Source organism: Streptopelia decaocto, assembly GCF_964273445.1.
Source record: "Streptopelia decaocto genome assembly, chromosome: 14".
Taxonomy (NCBI): domain Eukaryota; kingdom Metazoa; phylum Chordata; class Aves; order Columbiformes; family Columbidae; genus Streptopelia; species Streptopelia decaocto.
Genome location: NC_138669.1, coordinates 13,348,959 through 13,370,765, shown reverse-complemented (window position 1 = coordinate 13,370,765; position 21,807 = coordinate 13,348,959). Strand labels below are relative to the sequence as shown.

The following is a 21,807-nucleotide window of genomic DNA, read 5'->3' as shown; positions in this document are numbered from 1 at the left end:
TTTCTTCTGCAAATACTCTCTTTTCTGTGAATCACTGGAATGTCTTCAGCTTATCCATGCGATGAAAACAACAGCCACTCCCCTTTCCCTTGCCCCTGGCTGTGAAAGAAGCCTTCAAAGAACACAGGGTGAGGAAGAGAAGAAAATTCTACTGTGATTCAGTTTATTTTGTGCCAACAATGTGGGACTGTTTGGTTTTTTGTCGTTTGCTTTCTTGCAAGCACATCCTCCAAGCTTGTACGTTGTAGTTCATAAGCAGAGCCTATGTACTGCTGCACGTTGGGGAAGAAAGGGCTATTTCAGGACAAAGCAAGTCACTGCTCATGTTTTTATTCTTTAATCCTCTGAGGCTCCTTCCCTCTTAACCTACTGCTTTAAAACATCCTGGTACTGCACACAAAATCCTTCATTTATGACGGTACAACTTACAACATCATAACACTGTCCTGTTAGAAGTGTCAAGACCTAATTATATTATACTATCAGACCACTTCGGATAAAACTAGTAGTGAGCCCGTGTATCTTTAAAAAAACAGGAATTATCACAAAAGCATCCAAAAATGTCGGGTTTAAAAAAGCTGCAGCCATAAGTGGCTGGTCAGAATATCAGCAGGCTGTGAAGCAATACAATTCAATAATGCAGGCGATGATTTAACGAAATACCTGACGCTCACATTGGTTGTCATGATGTTCTGCTAAATCTCTAGGAAGAAAGTGGACCTTCCACTAACTGATCTCTGGGAAAAGCGGATTTTAAAACCTTATTTCTGTCAATACTCTTCTTTCAAATATGATATCCAAACAATTGCCACTTGTTGCCCACAAGAGCAACTACTCCGTGACAGAATTTCAACAATGTTTCACATGATATAGCTTGACAATGTTTTCTTGCTAAAACCAAAGAACGGAAATGACGCCAATAAGAGTATTTTAAAATCTCTGTTTATTCTTACCTGATATATTCTTCTTTGTTTTCTTCTGTGACCAGAATGTTGCTACCATTTGGCTTCAAATCGTGGCTTTTGATTTCACCCAGAATTTCTTTATCAACCGAGAAAAACATTTCCAAGTCACATTCTTCAATGTTATTCTCTCTGTAAAGAAAAAAATGACATTTTAAATAACTGTGTCAACACCTACTCAGTAGAGATGGGTATGAAGAACCTTAAGAAAGAAAGTTTGGAGCTAAATAAGCAAGAGAAGGAACTGTTCCTTACACAATAATGATGGATTTGGAAGAAGTACCGACTCATTTTACCAACGCTCGTATGAGAATTGTGCTCCTGATCGGAAGTTTTTGACGGGTCGTACCCTTAGATTTACCAGTCACAAGGCTGACAAACCACCTGCTGACTGATCTGTGGAATGTCTATGGAACACTGAAACCTTTCCAGCAATGACATTTTTGCACATTTAATTGCACAATCGCTGCTTCTAACAGATCATGTAAGGGCTGTGTTAAAATGTAGCTGCCACTTTGGCAGAAAAGAAGCAACTAAGAAAGACTTCGCATGCTTTAATGAATTATCTTCAACTCCAGTGTGTTTATAGGACTATCTTGTAAGCATAGTCCCACTGGCCACACTACTCCGGATATAAGCCAGGATGCTGGTGGCCTTTCTGGCCACCTGGGCACGTGCTGGCTCATGTTCAGCCGCTGTCACCAACAACCCCAGGTCCTTTTCCATAGACCTGCTTCCTGGCATAAGTGAAAATCAAAACCATTGTGTTGCTATTTCAAGAACAAAATCAAGTCAAACTCACTTTACCCAGATGAGAGAGTTGTAAAACTCTGGGTCAACAGATTCTAAATCCTTGAGTCCCACTGGCTTGTTCAGGATACGTTTATAGAACGGCAGAGAGAAACCAGTGTCAATGAATTTCCCATGGAACAAAGCCTGCGGAACATGAAACCAGACAAAATAACGCAAAGGATGATTGACTACTTAATATGACAACATTATGTACTCTATACCAATGAAATTTGACAGCCAAATAATTACAACCACCTAGAATATCATGACTGCTAATATGCGGAGTTAACTTATATCAATACTAGTTCTATCCAAACACCTGATTATAGCTTCAACTCCAAAATGAATTGTTTAATTATCCATCTGACAGTACAATATTCATTTATAGGAAAATTACGTGAATCTCTTTCTGCTTTTGAACTTACCATGGCAATGAATCTTCCAATAAATCGGAAATATTTCAGATGGTCTGGATTAATATAGGAGGCTGGGTTTATCTGTAAGCAGTAGTTATCTTTCCCTGCATATTCAAACAGGCAATACATTGGGTTCAAAACTTCATGCGACAATAGAAAGAACCATTCCCTGAAATCACACAAACAATAAAAACACGTTTCAAAATAAATTAAATTGGAAATTGCTTTAGCTAACTCATGTTGACTAAGGAACTTGTTGGCACATTGGTGATCGAGCTGACCTGTGCACCACAAAGTACCAAACTGAAACTAACACAAATTATGAATTAATATGCAAAGTTACAATGATATGCGACTGTCCGTGGTTTGGATCGAAACCACCCTTACTTAAATGAGTGGATTAAAAGTTGACCACTGACTTAAACTTTAGAGTTTTAGGGAATGCTAATTAATATGTGCACTTCTCGGTGAAATTCCAGTAAAGGCTTTTGACTTGAAAGTAGATTTATATTGACTTTTCCAATAAACTTGTACTTGGACGTTAACGGGTGAGCCAAAGGCTGACTGTAGCTCAGGAGACTGCATCTCTTTCATCATTGAAACCATCCAAGTAATTCCTAATGCGAACCGAAACCAATTTTACACAGTTTTAAGACACGCGTACATCTTAAAGAACAGCCTTCCTCAGAATAAACTTCACTAATATTTGAAAGCACTGCAGTTTGTTTTGTGGAAGGCTTCACACATCAACTGATTTGCCATTTCAGTTTAGTTTACCTTGCAACACCTCCATAATCTAAGCCTTCTTCACCAGGGAAAATAACCCATAAACGCCTCCGGAGATCTTGAGGGCTGAAGCTCATTATCTTAGTAAAAGAAAAACAATTAGTTCTTTTTAAGAAAACAGCTGTAAGCATCAGCTACAATTATTACTATTTGCTACCAAACAATATAGCGTTTAATAATTCAGACTAAAAAATGAACCATGAGTAAGTGAAGTACTTGCTTCCAGCACGCTCATGAATTTGAAGCATTAGTAAAAATGTATTTTCCATAGATGGAAAAGTAAAGGATAGAAAAGAAATAATAATTCTGAAATCAAGGACCTGGGATAATTAGGCCAGCAGCCTGTCTACAAATGACAGAAATCCAGCCAATAAATAACAGGCCCAAAGTGAGTCAATTCAGTATTTATTAAATACCGGACTGAACGGTATCCCAGTTACAAGCAATGAAGGCACATAATCAAGGGATCAAAGAAATAAATTAGAAACAAAACAATAAACAACATATACTATATATTTTTTCATTTTACAGCTTCATCTCCTAAAAAGGATAATAAAAGTCTAGCTGGTTGGTTGGTATGGCTTTTTTAAAACTTAGGTAGAATCATAGATACTAAGGAACTTCACTAATCTTGGTTTTAATACAATGACCCCATTTGTAATTATGCTGATTTGATCAATTGTGGCAGGTTTACCTAAGGAAATTTCACATAATGCTTTTGTAAGTCCAAGAACCTTAAGTTTTTGGTTTACAATGAGAGATACAGAATTTGGGTCGAGATTTGCAGTTTCAAATCTCTCCTAGATGTCTGTAGGAAGCATCAGAAACATTTTTATCACTCCAACAGAGATATCTGCAAATGCTGAATGACTAAGAAGCAGAAAACATGACCTCAGGTCTTTGTGATTATGTCATCTAAATGATTGATAATGCACCCTGTTTGCTGATGTGTACAGAACTAGATCATCTCTTGACTCTTTCCAGGACAGTATAATTTTATTATCTCTACGGTTACCCTAAAAGGCCATTTTAGAAATAAGGCCAGAGCTAACTTTCAGTTACAGGATTTATTTTGTCCCCTTCTAACCTCTTTTACTGGAAGGCATCACTGTTCCAAAAGAAAAGACGAATTGACTGCACCATTTGTTGCTTCTGCTAAACCAGCTTCCAGTAATTTGGACAAGCATTAATCCTCATTTAAGAAAATAATTTGTCTCAAAACATACTGTCCTATTGATTCAAATTTCCTGGCTCGACACATCTGTGATAATCCCTACAAGAAATGAAGCCTGAAGACATCGAGGAAGATAAAAATATTCAGCTAGGGACAGAGGACACGAAAAGTTCTTGCCTTCTTAGATAAGGTTTTCTGAATCTGTTTTTAAGTCAGAAAATGTGGCAGAATGCAAGCCCCCCTCTCTCCCTCGGTACGGAAGGAGTAGACACATCTCCCTCTCTCTCTGCCGCTTGAGGCTGACAGCTGCTTTTGTTTGGCCCCAGAGCCCCTGGCCAGGGCCGTGAGGAGAAGGGAGAGCCCAGGTGCCAGGGAGCCGCTGGGCGCCCGCGGCCAGCGTGTGGGGTGTCTGGAGGCTTCAGGGGCACCCACAGCCAGTGTGGGGGTGCAGAGAAGCTTCTGGAATGCCCACAGTCAGATCAGATCAGCCTATAAAAACGGGATTCTCGTCGAGGCGTGCGGCCTTGTGCGGATCTCTCGGAGCTACAACCTTAGCCACTGCCGCCAGGGGCCACGACACCCCCGCCCCGATGGAGACTCCGCTTGCCTTGCTGCCACGTGTGTGAGTAAAATTAACCCTTGCAGGACTGTGAATGTATCTACCTTCCGTGCACATTTGCACGTGTATTTATACTTTTCGTGCTCAATATGAGCACGTGTATAAATTAATCCTTGCAGAATTGCGAGTGTATTTTCCTCCTGTGCTTCCACATAAGCACGTGAAATATTCCGTGCACATTTGCACGTGTATCTCTCCTTGCAGGATTGTGAGTGTATTATAAGTGTATCCTCGCAGAATCGCGAGTGTACACTTTCCGTACTCAATACGAGTACGTGTATCCCTTTAAAATAACCCCACACCATATTCAGGCAAGTGTGGACTCTTCCTGGACTCAGGGGCGGCTCCAGCATTGTTTTTGGTGAAGCCATGTGCATGCACACTGTGGACCTCCTGTTGTATTAGTTGCTGCCCCTTAATAATTTTCCTCAATTGATATCCGAAATCCGAACCTGTATTCAAGTCACTTTTGGAGTGCTAAAACCCTGTTTATCGCCGGTTTAATAAAAGTTGTTTTGGACCCTCTTGTCCCTTAAACAAACCTCAGGGTGCCTCCGGGACAGAAAAATACAGAGGTGGCCAAGAGGAACATCTACCAGAGGAACTGTTCTGTGCACTTCCAAGCCTGTTTCTGCGTATCCTAGACTGACAAGGAGCTGCTCCTGGCTTCAGTTTCACAAGCAACGGGAGTGATTTATTGCCACAATGAACATTCAAAAGTAAAAGTAAAATTCAAATGCACCTGAAAATATTGTACAGGAACAACTTTTAACCATGGTTTAGGTCTATAGACATTAACAAGAATTTTGCTTCGACCGAGAATTATTAATTTTGTTTTAACCCTTTCATTACTTAAAGACCCATAACGCCCAGACTAACATGAGCTTAATCTATTTTTTTGGCTTATGCTTATAGCCCACAGTTGGGAAAAATGTGCTGAACATAAGCACAACGTGGAAACTTGCGGAGAATGGGGAGCTGCTCCGCCACAGCGCTCCCCTCAAATAACTCACATTGCAAAGAATTCTGAGGAAAAATTAAACAAAAAATGAAAAATATCACCTTCTCTGTCAGATGAATCAGCCTTTAGAGCCAGAACTTCACATTTGAGCAGGATCTTTTAATATACTAAGTATGAATGTATCCTAACTATTAAACTAGTGGGTTTTTGTTAGTCTCACTTAAAATAACATTAGTAAGATGTCAAAGAATCAAGAACGACATGACAAATTTAATCAGCTCAATGCTTCATGCCCACTACTATAATGTTTCAATACAGTACCTGTTGAAATGAGTCTTCAAATAATGTTTTCCTGCTCACTGTGATCTTGATGTGTTGTGGCATTGCCAGTTGCTGAAATGACATTTTTTAGAGGTTAAGTGTATAATCACATAAAGCTTCTGAGTTTGGATTGTTATTTGTTGTATATGTTGTTTTAAGAGGTGTAGTTAAATTTCACTAAGCCATATAAAGCAAACCCAGCAATCAAGATAGTTGAATTGTAATTTACTTGATACCTGCAGTCAGGTATCAGTGCCTCCAGCTCCTGCTCCAAACAGGTTCAAATACTCTACTCTTACAAGATGCTGAAAAACATTAAGAGCAGTAACATACTCTAAGCCAGCACGGCTTTCTACCCCAGAATTCAATTACAAAAACTGAAAATTCAGGTTATACTGCACAAAATTCAAAGTCAAAAAATTAGGCTAGTCTCTGTTTTTTTAAAGGATCATGCACTGACTCCTGAAACTGAAACATTTAAATCCTAATAATTTTTCCTGTGTGCCAACTTACTTAATCTTTTGATATACTGAGAGTTTCGAGGACCAAGACTGATCGGCTGGGATTTGGTGCAACACAGTATACTCTTCAATGTTTAGACGTGCGTGTTCTGTGTCAAATCCCTGTGTTTTCTTTCACAAGTACATATTTGTGTGGAAAGTCACAGAATCACAGAATCCCAGAATGTGAGGGGTTGGAAGGGACCTGGACAGCTCATCCAGTGCAATCCCCCCATGGAGCAGGAACACCCAGATGAGGTTACACAGGAAGGTGTCCAGGCGGGTTGGAATGTCTGCGGAGAAGGAGACTCCACAACCCCCCTGGGCAGCCTGGGCCAGGCTCTGCCACCCTCACCGGGAAGAAGTTTCTTCTCACATTTAAGTGGAACCTCTTGTCTTCCAGTTTGAACCCACTGCCCCTTGTCATATCATTAGTTGTCACCAAGAAGAGCCTGGCTCCATCCTCCTGACACTCACCCTTTACATATCTGTAAACATTAATGAGGTCACCCCTCAATCTCCTCTTGTCCAGCTCCAGAGCCCCAGCTCCCTCAGCCTTTCCTCACACGGGAGATGCTCCACTCCCTTCAGCATCTTGGTGGCTGCGCTGGACTCTCTCCAGCAGTTCCCTGTCCTGCTGGAACTGAGGGGCCACAACTGGACACAAGATTCCAGGTGTGGTCTCCCCAGGGCAGAGCAGAGGGGCAGGAGAACCTCTCTGACCTACTGACCACCCCCTTCTAACCCACCCCAGGTACCATTGGCCCTCCTGGCCACAAGGGCCCTGTGCTGGCTCATGGTCATCCTGCTGTCCCCAGGACCCTCAGGTCCCTTTCCCCTACGCTGCTCTCCAACAGGTCATTCCCCAACTTACACCCGAATCTGGGGTTGTTCCTGCCCAGATACAAGACTCTACACTTGCCCTTGTTCTATTTCATTGAATTTTTCCCTGCCCAGCTCTCCAGCCTGTCCAGGTCTCTGATGGCAGCACAGCTTCCAGTGTCAGCCACTCCTCCCAGCTTGGTGTCAGCAGCAAACTTGCTGACAGTCACTCTATTCCCTAGTCCAAATCATTGATGAATATATTGAATAATACAGGCCCCAGAACTGCCCCCTGAGGCACTGCACTGGATACAGGCCTCAACTGGACTCTGCCCCGTTGACCACGACTCTCTGGCTTCTTCCCTTCAGTCAGTTCACAGTCACCTCACTACCCGATCATCCAGACCACACTCCCTCAGTTCAGCTGTGAGGATGCTGTGGGAGACTGTGTCAAATGCCTTACTCACGTCAAGGTAGATCACATCCACTGCTCTGCCATCATCCATCCATCTTGTTATGTCCTCATAAAAGTCAATGAGGTTGGTCAAGCACGACTTCCCCTTGGTGAAGCCATGCTGACTGCCCCTAATGACCCGCTTATCCCTGATATCCCTTGAGATGGCACCAAGGAGAAGTTGTTCCATCAGTTTCCCAGGGATGGAGGTGAGGCTGATCGGTCTATAGTTACCTGGGTCCTCCGTCTTGCCCTTTTTGAAGACTGGAGTGACATTTGCTTTCCTCCAGTCCTCAGGCACCTCTCCCATCTCCCAAGACTTGGCAAAGATGATGGAGAGCAGTCCAGCAACGACCTCAGCCAGCTCCCTCAGCACCCGCGGGTGCATCCCATCCGGACCCACGGATTTATGGATGTCCAGATTGCCCAACTGCTCCCTAACCCAGTCCTCATCAACCCAGGCAAACTCCTCCATTGTCCTGCCTTCCTCTGGGGTCTCAGCGGTACAGGATCCTCAGGACAGCCTCCGGCAGAGTAGACAGAGACAAAGAACCATTCAGTAACTGCCTTCTCTGTATCTTCTGTCACCAGGGCACCCACCTCGTTCATCAGTGGGCCTACATTGCCTCTGCTGTTAGTTTTATCTGCCACGTATTGGAAAAAGCTCTTCCTGTTGTCCTTGACCCCTCTCGCCAGGTTTAACTCTAATGAGGCCTTAGCTTTCCTAGGTGCCTCCCTACACACTCTGACAACAGCCTATATTCTCCCCAAGTGCCCATCTTGTATGAACTATAAAAATGCTCTGCCTCCATATATTCCCTTACTAACAGCAAAAAGGAAACACTATTCTGAAACCCAGCACTTTAAAAGTAGCTAAACTGATGTTTTCCTTTATTCTAAAAAGTTTAAATCCACAGCTTATTCAGCTTTAAAGCTTACATGAGTTTGTACAGGTCCTGGATTTACTCTGTCCTAATTAACTCACCTTTAACCTTAAAGTAGTTTGATTTCCTTTATTTACAAGACAGTAAAGAGTTCATTTAAAGCATGTACACAAAAAGCAAACAAATATTCCCAATAAATGAATCCATACCTGACACCAGAATCTGAAATAATGGACCTTTGCCTTGAAATCACGCACATAAGCGATCTGGGGTCCATTGTCTCTGGAATCAAAGGGAGAAAAAAAAAACAGATTTCAAAAGTGTGCTTGTAGTTTAAGCAAAAGCCTGCAAGTGTATTAATTATGAAGTTGTACGGTGTAGTTGTCTATCTAGCTGGAAGATTCTTATTCACATTTTTTGACTTGGGGGTGTAATTTTCTTGCTTCTAAACAACAACAACAAATCTTCCTTTGTGAATTGTGGAGTGCATACGCAGTACTTGTTAACCAGTCTCTGAATATTAACTGTAAAAAGATTCTAACAAGCAGGATGGGGTGACATTCAGCTAATTTAAGTTGGGAGTTAAGTTCGGGTTTTAACTCCATTCTGGTTCCTAAAAATCAAAAGACTGAAAGGGTGAGTGTACTTAAAAATACAGTAACTGGAATGAAAAGATCTGGTCATCGACAGGACTGATGAAGCTCTCCCATTATCTTCAAATCTTACACAGGGCTTGGCAAGAAGGATTACAAAACGTTCAAAACACCACCTTCCTCTGGGACAGTTATCGGGGACGAAAAACCCCCGAAAATTACAAAGCATTACTACATGCAAAACTTTCTGCACGAAAAAAGCACAAAGAGGAAAAACAACTTTCAAAAATGACACGTGCTAAGCTTTGCTTTTGAAAGCTTTGTGTAGATGTTAAAAACACTTACAGAGCAGACTTGCCCGTGCGGGGGTCTATATACGTAGTGGTTCTTCTATTGTGATCCACAAAATACGGAATGCCATCCACAGTGAATCGCATTTCCCAGCCCTCTGGCAAGGGTTTCTCATTTAATTGACTATGGATACAAGAAAACATACGGTAACTTATCAACTTAATTTATTAAGTCAATTGAACAATACCTGCGATAGTAACAATTTTGGCAGATCTAGAAAAACTACAGATGGAGAAACTCTCCATTCAATATGTATTCTGTCTTTTTTCCCCTCTTACATTTTCAGGTCAGCTCTCAATTAGACCGAAATGACTGTTTACATAAACATGAGCTCATTTGGTCGCGCTAATTGGAATAACGGCAAATAAAAACTCAAGGGAAAAATGTAAGCAAGGTTTATTGATGTTTCCTACATGTAAACAAGATAAAGCTATCTTCTAGCTATTAGGTTTTTACTCAAAAACTGACATAATTTGTATAAGTAGCTTTTGATACTTCATGTATAATTACAGTAGCCAAAATCATAAAAGTTTCAAAATGACAAAAATAAAATGCAAATACTGATCTTGTGGGTTTTTTGACAACTTCTAACTCAATTTAGCTATGGACAAAACCAAACCTCAAGATATTTGGAAGAGCTGAGTAGTGTCACTCTCAAGTGCTCTCAGAGTGACGTCCCACATCGTAGGACTGTATTTCCTGCCTATATTCCCTGCCTCAGAGTTAGAGTGACAGAGACCGAAACAAGCAGTACTCCATTACTTTTAGTAGTGCCTCAAGTTCTCTACCTTTTCCCCCTCCCTTTTTTTCCTTCCTCCCTATTTTTTTCAAAGCTGTGAGGAGGGGCACTGCAGCATTTAAAGTTTGTCTTCTTAGCTATTAACTGTCTAGGAAACCACCATTCTTATTCAGGATTCTCTGCACTATCCCATCGCCATATGAAAGAAATCCCTTCCTCCTCCCATAATAGAAGTGTTTAGATATGTCTTTTTTTAAAAAAGAGTAGGAGCTGTTCTGGGGAATGGCCTTATTACTACTGACCAAGACTTTCCTGGTAATTGTACTATTACTAAGTAATATTCTGACAGTTTCCATTTTGGCTAGTACTTTTTGATATTTTAAGGGGTAGTCTGAAGTTTGTGTAGGACAGGCCATGTTTCTGCTGTGGGCAGTATTTCCTAACTCCCAGTCTCACTACTCTGTTACATTAGTGATTCTGAGGGTCTCTTCCAGTCAAAATGATTCTATGATTTGCATTCCAGACTCACATGAAGCTGCAAGTGATTTCTTACCCCTGACTCCTGGGATCTTCCCACTGAGTGATCCGTGTGTTGTGATTGACAAAATACACTCTGCCGTTGCTGTCGGTTCTCTTTTCTGAAAAGATGCAAAAGGAAAGGAGAGCACTTGATTTATTTCTGAGACTACATAAAATTAAACAAATTGGAGACAGTAACGTAGGATTCATAGTCAAATAATGAACAGGGAATAAAATATGATCTATGTCGTTTCCAAGAAAACACATTCATATCTCCTCTCAGTTCAGTGCAGACCCATGACTGAACAAAGTTTATGATAAATGCCCTGATTTGGTCTTCTGTATCATTCTGCGGCTCTTTATGCAATTTGTATTTAGCATTGCAAGAGAAATACAGAATACAAATTATAAAAACAGGCCAAAATCTATGACATGTAAAAACCTTCGGTTTACAAGAGAAGTCTGGAAATAGACACCTGTCCATGAGTTACACTGGTAGCAGAATCCAACCTGATGTGCAAATGCAGTTTTGTTGTTTCCTGAGCAACACCAGCCCCAAGAACTTTCTTTGCAATGTTCTATATGCAATGCAACAAAGCACAAGTGTGGGGAACAACAATTCTATGGCTGGAAATTGCATCAATACCAGAACTAAAAATCCAAATAGTTATGTTTGAAAACCAGAAGAACCAAAAACCCAGGTCTAACTCTGCCAAATCACAGAATCTCAGAATGTCAGGGATTGCAAGGGACCTGGAAAGCTCATCCAGTGCAATCCCCCCATGGAGCAGGAACACCCAGATGAGGTTACACAGGAAGGTGTCCAGGCGGGTTGGAATGTCTGCACAGAAGGAGACTCCACAACCTCCCTGGGCAGCCTGGGCCAGGCTCTGGCACCATCACCAGGAAGAAGTTTCTTCTCAAATTTAAGTCAATGAGGTTGGTCAAGCATGACTTTCCCTTGGTGAAGCCATGCTGACTGCCCCTAATGACCCTCTTATCCCTGATATGCCTTGAGATGCTCTCTAATAGGTCATTCTGAGAACTTTGCCTACATATCATGAAACTTGAGTTCTTCTGTCTTCTTGATAGTCACACCAGAGATTAGTTTTACATTTATATTTTTGTACACCCCCCTATGAATTAATTGTAAATTGTTAACCTGTAAAAGTACAAAACCAAATGTATTCCAGGGAGAGGGGCAAGTCACGAAGTGGTCAGTTGTCATTATAAAAACATTTTCAGACGAACAAATTGGCTTGAAAAGGGAAGGTGGCAGTCTGATTTAGAGGGAATCTAAAGTGTGATTTGGCAGGAACAGGATGGTGGGGAAGAATCCTGCCTAAGCAAAGTGGTAAAAAAAGGATGATGGTGTGAAAGAAGCTATTATGATAATTACAGGGTGCAAACCAGAATACTTCATAGTTTCTAATCTACTTCAAAACCACACATCCCTGTCAGGACTCTGTTTTAACAGCACTTTTGATAAATTTTAGAAGATTTTTAATCCAGATTTTCATTTTAAAAAACTAGCCTAGAACGGCCAACCAAAGAATCTGGCAGAAGTATGCTTTAATGTTTAATTACATTGTATAACAAACCACTTTCAAGGCAGTCTTACCCCATCCATGTGGCAGAGGGCCAAGGGGATCAAACTCTTTGTTCTGTGTGGATGAAAAGTCCTGGTTCTGCAAGTGACACAAACAAATGGTGCATTAATGACGACTCATTTGCTTTCCAGATGTTCTCCCAGAGCTATAATGAATTATTGCAGTAAATGCATTTTTGTTCAAGTTACGTATAAGCAAAGATGCCAACAATTTCTTTTTCTCCACAGAGAAGGTCTATCGTACAGACCTTGGCATGCTTAATTAACTACAGTGCCAAGAAAATAATTATTCTTTGTTTAGAGCCCCTGCCTACGCAGAAGAGAAATTAGCACAGTAGCACCCAAAATGATCAGAAAGCAAACCACTTCATTCCCGCACTCAGTACCATCCTCCCTACCACTGCTTATGAGGCCGTTTCTACACATGCAGCAAATTTAGAACCTATGCCATTCTTGATGGACTAGTAGCATGAGTTGGAGTTATCCAAAGTCTACTATTCATCAGAGGTAAACAATGGATTTAAAATTCCAGAAGGATTATTTTCAATTTTGCTGCTTTCAGAACATTCATTGTGTGTATTTCATTTTACCCAAAGTTGAAAGAGATGTCCTGTGAGCTTGCTCACCTTCCAGATCTTTGGCCAAGCCAAAGCGAGGCAAAATAAATAAACCAGCTTATTACTAACCACAGAATCCCAGCATGTCAAGGATTGCAAGGGACCTGGAAAGCTCATCCAGTGCAATCCCCCCATGGAGCAGGAACACCCAGATGAGGTTACACAGGAAGGTGTCCAGGCGGGTTGGAATGTCTGCACAGAAGGAGACTCCACAACCTCCCTGGGCAGCCTGGGCCAGGCTCTGACACCCTCACCAGGAACAAGTTTCTTCTCACATTTAAGTGGAACCTCTTGTCTTCCAGTTTGAACCCACTGCCCCTTGTCATATCATTAGTTGTCACCAAGAAGAGCCTGGCTCCATCCTCCTGACACTCACCCTTTACATATCTGTAAACATTAATGAGGTCACCCCTCAGTGTCCTCTTGTCCAGCTCCAGAGCCCCAGCTCCCTCAGCCTTTCCTCACACGGGAGATGCTCCACTCCCTTCAGCATCTTGGTGGCTGCGCTGGACTCTCTCCAGCAGTTCCCTGTCCTGCTGGAACTGAGGGGCCACAACTGGACACAATATTCCAGATGCGGTCTCACCAGGGCAAAGTAGAGGGGGAGGAGAACCTCTCTCAACCTACTAATCACTCCCCTTCTATAATCCACCCCAGGATGCCATTGGCCTTTCTGTACTTTGTTTTGAAGCAAAGGCTTTTATCAATATTGTATATCAATTTAATCAAAGAACAGCGCCTATATTCAGCTGATAGATAAACCACATCACACTGCATGTGCTGCCTGCAGTCATTGCAAGGACATGAGCTGAGGTTACCAATTATTACCTCCTGCCATGCTACACAAACAAAGATACTGTATTATCATAAAAAATACACCATAACAAAGTCTGGTATATTTATGGGGAAATATGCCCCAAACCCAAATTAATATATACTTTGAATATGCAAAATAGAGGCTAATAGGCTCAAAATCTGGAAGAAACACCTCTGTTACTCAACCTGTACAGTTGTGGTTCTATTCCTTACCCCGTAGATAAATCTCTGGTTGAACTGCTGCATGGCTCCCTGCAGCTGGCTGCGCTGCAGCTGCCACTGCTCGTAGTTGCGGACAGACTCCAGGGTCGGTCTCTGCCACGTTGTCGTTCTAGTGAAGTGGTCAACGTAATAAATTCTCCCCATGTTGTCAACTCGCCGCTCCCAGCTTTTAAAAAAATTACAAGCAACGGTTCTCAATAGCAGACAATTTCAAGGGCTCAGAAACACTTTCAGGCTAACAACAGTGTGTAGGAAGTGGATATAAAGCAAGGGGTGGGCAGCTGCCTTGTTTTCTCCTTTTACCCACCACTAAAACGATGAAAGAGCTAAAATTGTTTGAGAAGGATCACTTTGTTGCAAACTACACCAAGTCAGACTCATTCCATTTACTGTACTTTCAGGATTTTGTGAAATAGTTTAAGTGCTACACAAACCACTACCAATACTATGCTGCATGTATCCCACCCAACCTATAAGACCATAGGCTGCTGGTTTTTCCTAAAAAGACAGCAAACCTCTGCCAGCTTGGGCTGTACAATCAAAGATCTCCTCAGAGAGGAGAAAAGGAAGGTGTGGGCACTGTGGTTTGGGGTTTTTTTTGGTGTATATGTGCTTTTTCATGTGTGTTTTTTGTTTGTTTGGTGTGTTCTTTTTGGGGTTTTGTTTGTTGGTTTGGTTTTTTAGTTATTATTATTTTTAGTTCATACGAAGGCAGTACTGTTTACGAAATTCGAGTGAAAACACTACCATTCCGAATAAGTTAAAGTAACACACTTATCAATCTTCTCAACATTGAGTATAGGAGCTGGGTTCCCTTTATTGGCCTGTCTGCCAGTTTTCGTTCTTTAATATTAAGTTCTCTTTACCGTCCCATGTTTTAACTCTGTAATTCTGTATAGTGTGTGACCCACTGAGTATGAATGAAAGGGAACAGGATAATTCTTACAGTTTGCTTACATTTTTTAAAAATAAGAAACAGAAGAAATGAGAACATTGCTTTTAAGTAGAGATTAACATCACTGGCTGCTCCGAACAGCTGGAAACGCCAAATAACCAAAGCTGCTTTATAAGAGTAGAGTCAATGAGCAGCTGGGAACCCTGAGACAAGACTAAGTCGCTGTAACCTCAGGATAAAGAGGTGACCAAGGGTATTCCTGCTCACACTGATAGTCACCTCAGTCCCAAAAGATTTTTCAATGGTTTTGGTTCTCTTTTACAGCTGCAGGTGTCTACTGTCTATAACTTACATCTATTTCTCAGTAAAGATGCGCTTGCTTAATCTCTGACAGGAAATCCAGATTCTGTTGTTTTCCACATCCTGTGTACTATGCATTTTGGCAGAACTCCTTGGAGACAACCTGGAGCAATTCTTTACACTGTGTTCACATTTCTATTTACAAACACGCTTTCTAGCTTTAGTAAACTTTAGTTAATTAATTTCTATCCTAGACAATTATATGACTTTTGACTCACCTTGGAGGAAGAGGCTCGGGCCGATCCCACGTTGTTCTTTTTTCAACATGATCTACATAGTAAACTCGACCATGCTGGTCTACTCTTTGTTCCCAACTGAAAACAGAACAATATTTTAATCTTCCTCTAGATGAAACTACTCCAGCCATTCATCTACAGTATGGGAAGTGTTGGTTTTCATAAAAATGCTTACTTCTAGATAAAATGCTTTAAACTAACACTTGGTTCGTGAAATGCACCAAAATGCTGTGCGCTATACAGTGGTACAATGTTATTAATATTAACAAGTAATTCTATGTCAACTAGAATACAAAGAACATTTTACATGGCCACCTTCAGAAACTGAAGCTAAAATTCATGCCTATGCATAGAGTTTTAGGAAGCAATAAAGCAAAGTTTTGTATTCAATATCATTTATATCAATAAGCTGTTGAGCAGAATCATCTGTAGAACATAATCCCCTTAGAGAGTAACGTTAATTCCACTTAATTCCTCAAAATATGCAAATTTTGCACAGACCACGTATATGCAGAGCTCATCATAAGGGCACTGGTCACTTATTCTCTGCACATGCAGCCTTTGGGATCCTGACTCACCCCTGTATTTGCAGCAAATGTAACGTGGGCAATAAAAGAAATTCACCATTTCTGTTGAAATCAAAATGGTAACACAACAACTGGTGTTTTCAAGACCGCTTTTCTATTTCACACTTATCCTCTAAGCGAGGTCACCCAGACCTCTCCTAAATTTTGGTTCAGCTGCCCACAAATTAAGACAGATATTTCAACAATTCCACCGTTCACACTGGGAAGCTTTTTCTTTCCCTTGCTCAAATTGTCCTGATTTAAGTTTACATCTAAACGGGAGCTCTGAGGCAACAGACCAACCATGTGGCAAATTCCACATGTGCCTGAAACAACACAGGAGCTGCGGTATGAAGCCCAAAACTTCAGGACAAATTGTAGACTGTGCACAGCAATAGCAGCTTTTCTTCTACTTATCTATACTAACATTTTACTACCTGACTTCATTCTAATAATTCTAATTTAAAGGCAGCAAGCTGCCACATTATGTACAACTTCTGTGTTTCACCGACATGGGAACCTATGACAAGCAGACAAAATATCAGAAAGATTAATCATCTTCTTTAATAAGCCATGCCTAAGGGCTTATCAGACAAAATAGTTATGACATCTTCCCAATTAATATCGGGGTGGGGGAAATTTGTTGGGCAGCAAAAAGCAGATGTTATGAATGTTTTGTTACACCTGCTGTAAGGAAAATAAAGTGAACCCAGAAACGTCGGTACACACACAAGAAAACACATCACTGAACTCGTACCCAGGCGGGAGGGGACCTTGACTGACTGTAGGAAGGCCCTGAGGAGGATTTACTGGCTGGACTTGTCTTGATACGGGAGGTGTGGTGAGTGCAGCAGTTGCAGGAGCAGTTGTTGCAGGAGCGGTTGTTGCAGCTGTTGTTGCAGTTGTTGTTCCAGCTGTTGGTGCAGATGTTGTTGCAGCTGTGGCCCCCTCAGGGCTCTGCTCCGAGGATGTATTTGCAGCTGTACCTGCCAGTGATCCTGCACTGGCCCCATCGTTTTCTGTGGATGTGGACGAAGGACCATTTACACTTGCTGTGATGTCAGAGATATCAAAGAAGAGGGAAAAAAGAAAAGCCTTTAAGTGATATTTATGACCAATGTATTTTAGAAGTTGTAAGTCACGAAGGCAAATGCCCAAGAAGCGGTATTTCGAAGGGCATGCATACAGTCCAATTCTACAGCTGACAGAAAAACTAAAAAGCAATTCTGTCTCATTTTGTAACAGTGTTTTAATCCAAGAACTGTCATCAACGGCACAATTTTGCTGTTTCTGATAGAATAAATCATACTTACTGAAGGAAGTTGCCTGCATTCTGCAAACACTAAATTATAAACAAAAAACTACTTTCTTGCATTGATGAGTTAATTATTTTCGAAATATTATTTGGAAAAATAATTTAAGATATAATAAGCATAAAATTTTCAAGAAGATATTTGACATTGCATATAAATTAATTATCTGAATGGGAAGGGAATGCATACATTCTTTAAACATCTTCATATGTTTCTGAATGCCATTTTGTGGGTGGGATTGAAAGTTGTGCACAAGTCAGGTCTGATTATTGAATGACAGCAGATTAATCTTTTAAAGTCATAATTATCTTGCAGATTCCCATCCAGACTCAGCATTTATCAATTGTAATAATGAAACTACTGAAACCAGCCACAGTGTATGGGGGGAAAGGAGTTACCCTAAAAACATCAACTAGCTTTTCAGGACTACTTGTCCTGAAATTTTACAGTTTCTAAATAATCAGATAAATTTAAAGAAAAAAAGAGTTACAAATTTCAGTGCAAAATAATAATGATTTTTCGGTAACTAGAATTGTAGAAACAAATAACTAGTATTTCAACACCCAATAATATCAATTTGAGACAGTTTTAGGAGGTTTCATCTGGAGCCCCAAGCTCAGTGTTACAGTATTATTCACCTGTGTGCTTTTGGTCCCAGCCCCACTATATGCAGCAGTATCACTGCGATCAGTACTGAGCAGACATGGCAGCTCAATACTGATCTAGTACTACTAGAAATAGGAACTCATGGTGTTCCTATTTCTAACAATAGGAACACTGATTAAACATGGACTGAATGCAAGCTAAAAAATGGTCCTTCAGGAGTTATCTGCCAAAGAATTTACCCTAAGAACATGTAGTTAAAAATGAGCGTCATGAACAGGGCTGTTCATTCGTAGAGTGTGAAGCTCCGAAACAAACGCCTGGCCCCATAACACGTACCGGCTGCTGAGGGGGGTCTGCGCGGCGTGGGGGGCGGCGGCCGGGAGGGCCTGGGGGGTCGGGCGGGTTTGCAGTTGCCGTTTGTGAGTAACGGAGAATCGCTGCCATTAACAGTCTTGTTTTCACCAGGAGCAGCGTCTTCACAGCTTTCCAGGCCGTTTGAGTTCGTCCTTTTGTAGGAAATAAAAACCAAACAGAAAGAACTATTCTAATGGTGTATGGATGACATTAAATTTTGGGGAAGACACTAGAATGCAATACTTATGATTACATGAGATTCTTACATTCATAATAATTAAAATAGCATCCACATGTGGATGAACATACTAAGAATTTATCTCCTGAGGTATATGACACCTCAACTGATGAAAAGACTGTGAAATAGATATCTAGATATAGAGATATATAACATCTGTCCCTGAAATCTCCGCTTTCGTTCACCAACTTGACACACGTGCCTTTAGGCCCAGGCTCTGAATTTTGCTGCTCAGCTATTTCTGCCCATGAATTTCACCCTAATGAGACGGGAGCCGAGTCAAAGCTGGGAGCAGCCTGTGTGCATTCGCTCCACGGGGCAGCATATGCTCAGAACACACAGCATATTTCACATTTTTAGAAAGCTTAATTACACATATACTATTTTTCCCTGTAAACTCAATGCTGGAAAGGGCTGGCGAATTTAGGACTCAGCATTAAAGTTTTGAGCAAAAGCTATGAATATAAGCTTCTCAACCTTACAAGAATTAAGAAACTAAAAAGCACTACTCATCCATTCTGTACTGTTCAGTTATACCTAGCAGCGTATTATGCTGATATATTTGTAGCTCCCTAAGCAGAGTTACAGGTATCCACAACTTTACTTCTAAAGCATTTTATTTACACAATATGTTGAGCAAAATAAAAAGACTGTCATCTCGAATTCTAGTGGATTGACAGGTCAAGTACATAGGCCACCAGTAATGAAACCACAGGTTACAGTTTCAGTCCAGTACCTCTAAAACTCCTTTCCTTTAAATGTACACAAAATAAAAACCAGGAGGCAAGCCTACATCAATCACAAAGCATAAAGGATCAAGTAGAACTGTGTACATTTAACCTCAATATCATTGTCAAACACACTTTTGCTCTATACCATGTGTGGTGCATGTGACTTAATGAAATATAACAAGGGCAAGTGTAGAGTCTTGTATCTGGGTAGGAACAACCCCAGGTTCCAGTGTAAGTTGGGGAAAGACCTATTAGAGAGCAGCGTAGGGGAAAGGGACCTGGGGGTCCTGGGGACAGCAGGGTGACCATGAGCCAGCACTGGGCCCTTGTGGCCAGGAAGCCAATGGTACCTGGGGTGGGTTAGAAGGGGTGGTCAGTAGGTCAGAGAGGTTCTCCTGCCCCTCTGCTCTGCCCTGGGGAGACCACACCTGGAATCTTGTGTCCAGTTGTGGCCCCTCAGTTCCAGCAGGACAGGGAACTGCTGGAGAGAGTCCAGCGCAGCCACCAAGATGCTGAAGGGAGTGGAGCATCTCCCGTGTGAGGAAAGGCTGAGGGAGCTGGGGCTCTGGAGCTGGACAAGAGGAGACTGAGGGAACAGGCTGCCCAGGGAGGTTGTGGAGTCTCCTTCTCTGCAGACATTCAAACCCACCCGGACACCTTCCTGTGTAACCTCATCTGGGTGTTCCTGCTCTGGGGGGGATCGGACTGGATGAGCTTTCGAGGTCCCTTCCCATCCCTGACATTCTGGGACTCTGTGATTCATACCAGTTCATGCCAAGGCCACAGTAAATGACGATGAACGTGTTCAGAGATAAGGAACGATGTGAAGTTTGTAACTGCCACTTTTTATCTTTACTGTATTTGACCAGTTGGCTTAAGGTATAACAATACATATCAAAACATTATTATACGTGTAACAATAACCCGTTAGACATATTCCAGATCACTTACATAACCATCAAAACGGACCTTTACGAACACCAAAAACCCCATTGTTTGGTATTAAAACCGCATCCGCTCCAATTACTATTATTATTACACTATTATACACTCAGGCATTCTGAACACCCAAAGCACGGAAACATTCTTCAGAGTATGAAAAGGAAATGGAACAAAAAGTCTTTCATGGGAAGACTTCAGATGACAGTGAGTTATTATCTATTAAAAAAACCCATTAAATTTAACTTATGTACTCCAGATATCATCCAAGAGTGTTGTGCATTGTACAGATCCTTAAAATACTTGTAGTGCTGGCAACTAATTAGAGTGGCACGGTGCTCACTGCAGGTTAATCCACCATCAAGTATGGTCACACTTTTATCCTACCAAGCAGCAGAGCACCTAATGTGATATCGGCCTTAAAACACTGCACCTGCCAGACACTTCTTGGTATCTTCTTTAAGTTAAATATAATTCTGATACTTCCATGCTATGAAACGAAACAGTGTAAAAATTACCAGTGCCATTTATATATATGAAAAATCCCACTGGTGAATGTATTTTTTACTTTAGTTAATCATTGGGAGAAGGACAAGAATACAAAAGAAACACAAAACACAAACAAAACCAAAAGATGGGTCAGGCATGGAGGCAAACTGAAGTGAAAAGATGGGGCTCATATGGAAAACAATTTAATATGTGAATGTACAACAGTATAGTATTTTTATTTAGTACATGCTCAGACCTTAAGAGTCACTACTGCAGGGCATACCCAGAAGTTTTTCAATTGTCTTTATAAAACATAAAATTCTTCTTTCAAAACTGCAATCACTAAAAGGCAGTATAAAAAAAAAGAGGAATAAAGTCTTACCGTGTATCGCTCCTTAGTTTGGAGCCATCGTTCTGTGTAGGACCTTAAATACCAGAAAGAAAGACAATATAAGCAATATTCTATAAGCAATATTCTGAATAAGTTCCGAGAACAGAAGCAGTCCTCAATGCTCACATTTCTTTCAAATGTGGAGGTGATGCACCATACACTGCTTATGTGTCATATTTCAAAACTGTATGTCTCTATAAGCATGTGTGTGTATATACGTTTTTTTTTTAAACCATTGCCACAGTGAATAATGTTTTCGCCTTACGGAAGACATAACAGGCTATCATTTGACTCCAGGCTGGACCCTTCCCTTTCTCTGTAAATTATTTAGCCTAAAGGCATTCAAGCAGGTACAAAATGTGGCAGGACTCCAAAAAGAATTACAGCAGCTCAGCCAAGATTTGCAACCGTTTTGCAACTGCTTGTTCATGCCTTCTGCGCCGGCATTTGCAGGACTTGAATATGCAGCACAGAACTGCTCATTCATGTAGACAGCACCAATACTTGATTTCTGTAGAATTAAACAACAAAG

The 21,807-nt window shown here is 41.2% G+C and overlaps 1 protein-coding gene across 3 annotated transcripts in view; it reads right to left on the bottom strand.

Annotated features, from left to right (window-relative positions):
• Positions 1–21,807, bottom strand: part of ITCH (itchy E3 ubiquitin protein ligase) — a 58,994-nt gene that overhangs the window by 7,137 nt on the left and 30,050 nt on the right. For all 3 annotated transcript variants that reach the window (XR_014185385.1, XM_082065263.1, XM_082065264.1), the window contains exons 6-19: positions 21,267–21,309; positions 18,470–18,639; positions 16,972–17,266; positions 15,631–15,726; positions 14,149–14,323; positions 12,515–12,581; positions 10,928–11,012; positions 9,630–9,758; positions 8,901–8,973; positions 6,032–6,103; positions 2,948–3,036; positions 2,180–2,339; positions 1,765–1,898; positions 954–1,094 (exon numbers count right to left, since the gene is read on the bottom strand). Coding sequence is in view for 2 of the 3 variants with exons in the window: in XM_082065263.1 (XP_081921389.1) it covers positions 954–1,094; positions 1,765–1,898; positions 2,180–2,339; positions 2,948–3,036; positions 6,032–6,103; positions 8,901–8,973; positions 9,630–9,758; positions 10,928–11,012; positions 12,515–12,581; positions 14,149–14,323; positions 15,631–15,726; positions 16,972–17,266; positions 18,470–18,639; positions 21,267–21,309 (1,729 nt within the window). In the remaining variant the exon portion in view is untranslated. The remainder of the gene's footprint in view (positions 1–953; positions 1,095–1,764; positions 1,899–2,179; positions 2,340–2,947; positions 3,037–6,031; positions 6,104–8,900; positions 8,974–9,629; positions 9,759–10,927; positions 11,013–12,514; positions 12,582–14,148; positions 14,324–15,630; positions 15,727–16,971; positions 17,267–18,469; positions 18,640–21,266; positions 21,310–21,807) is intronic.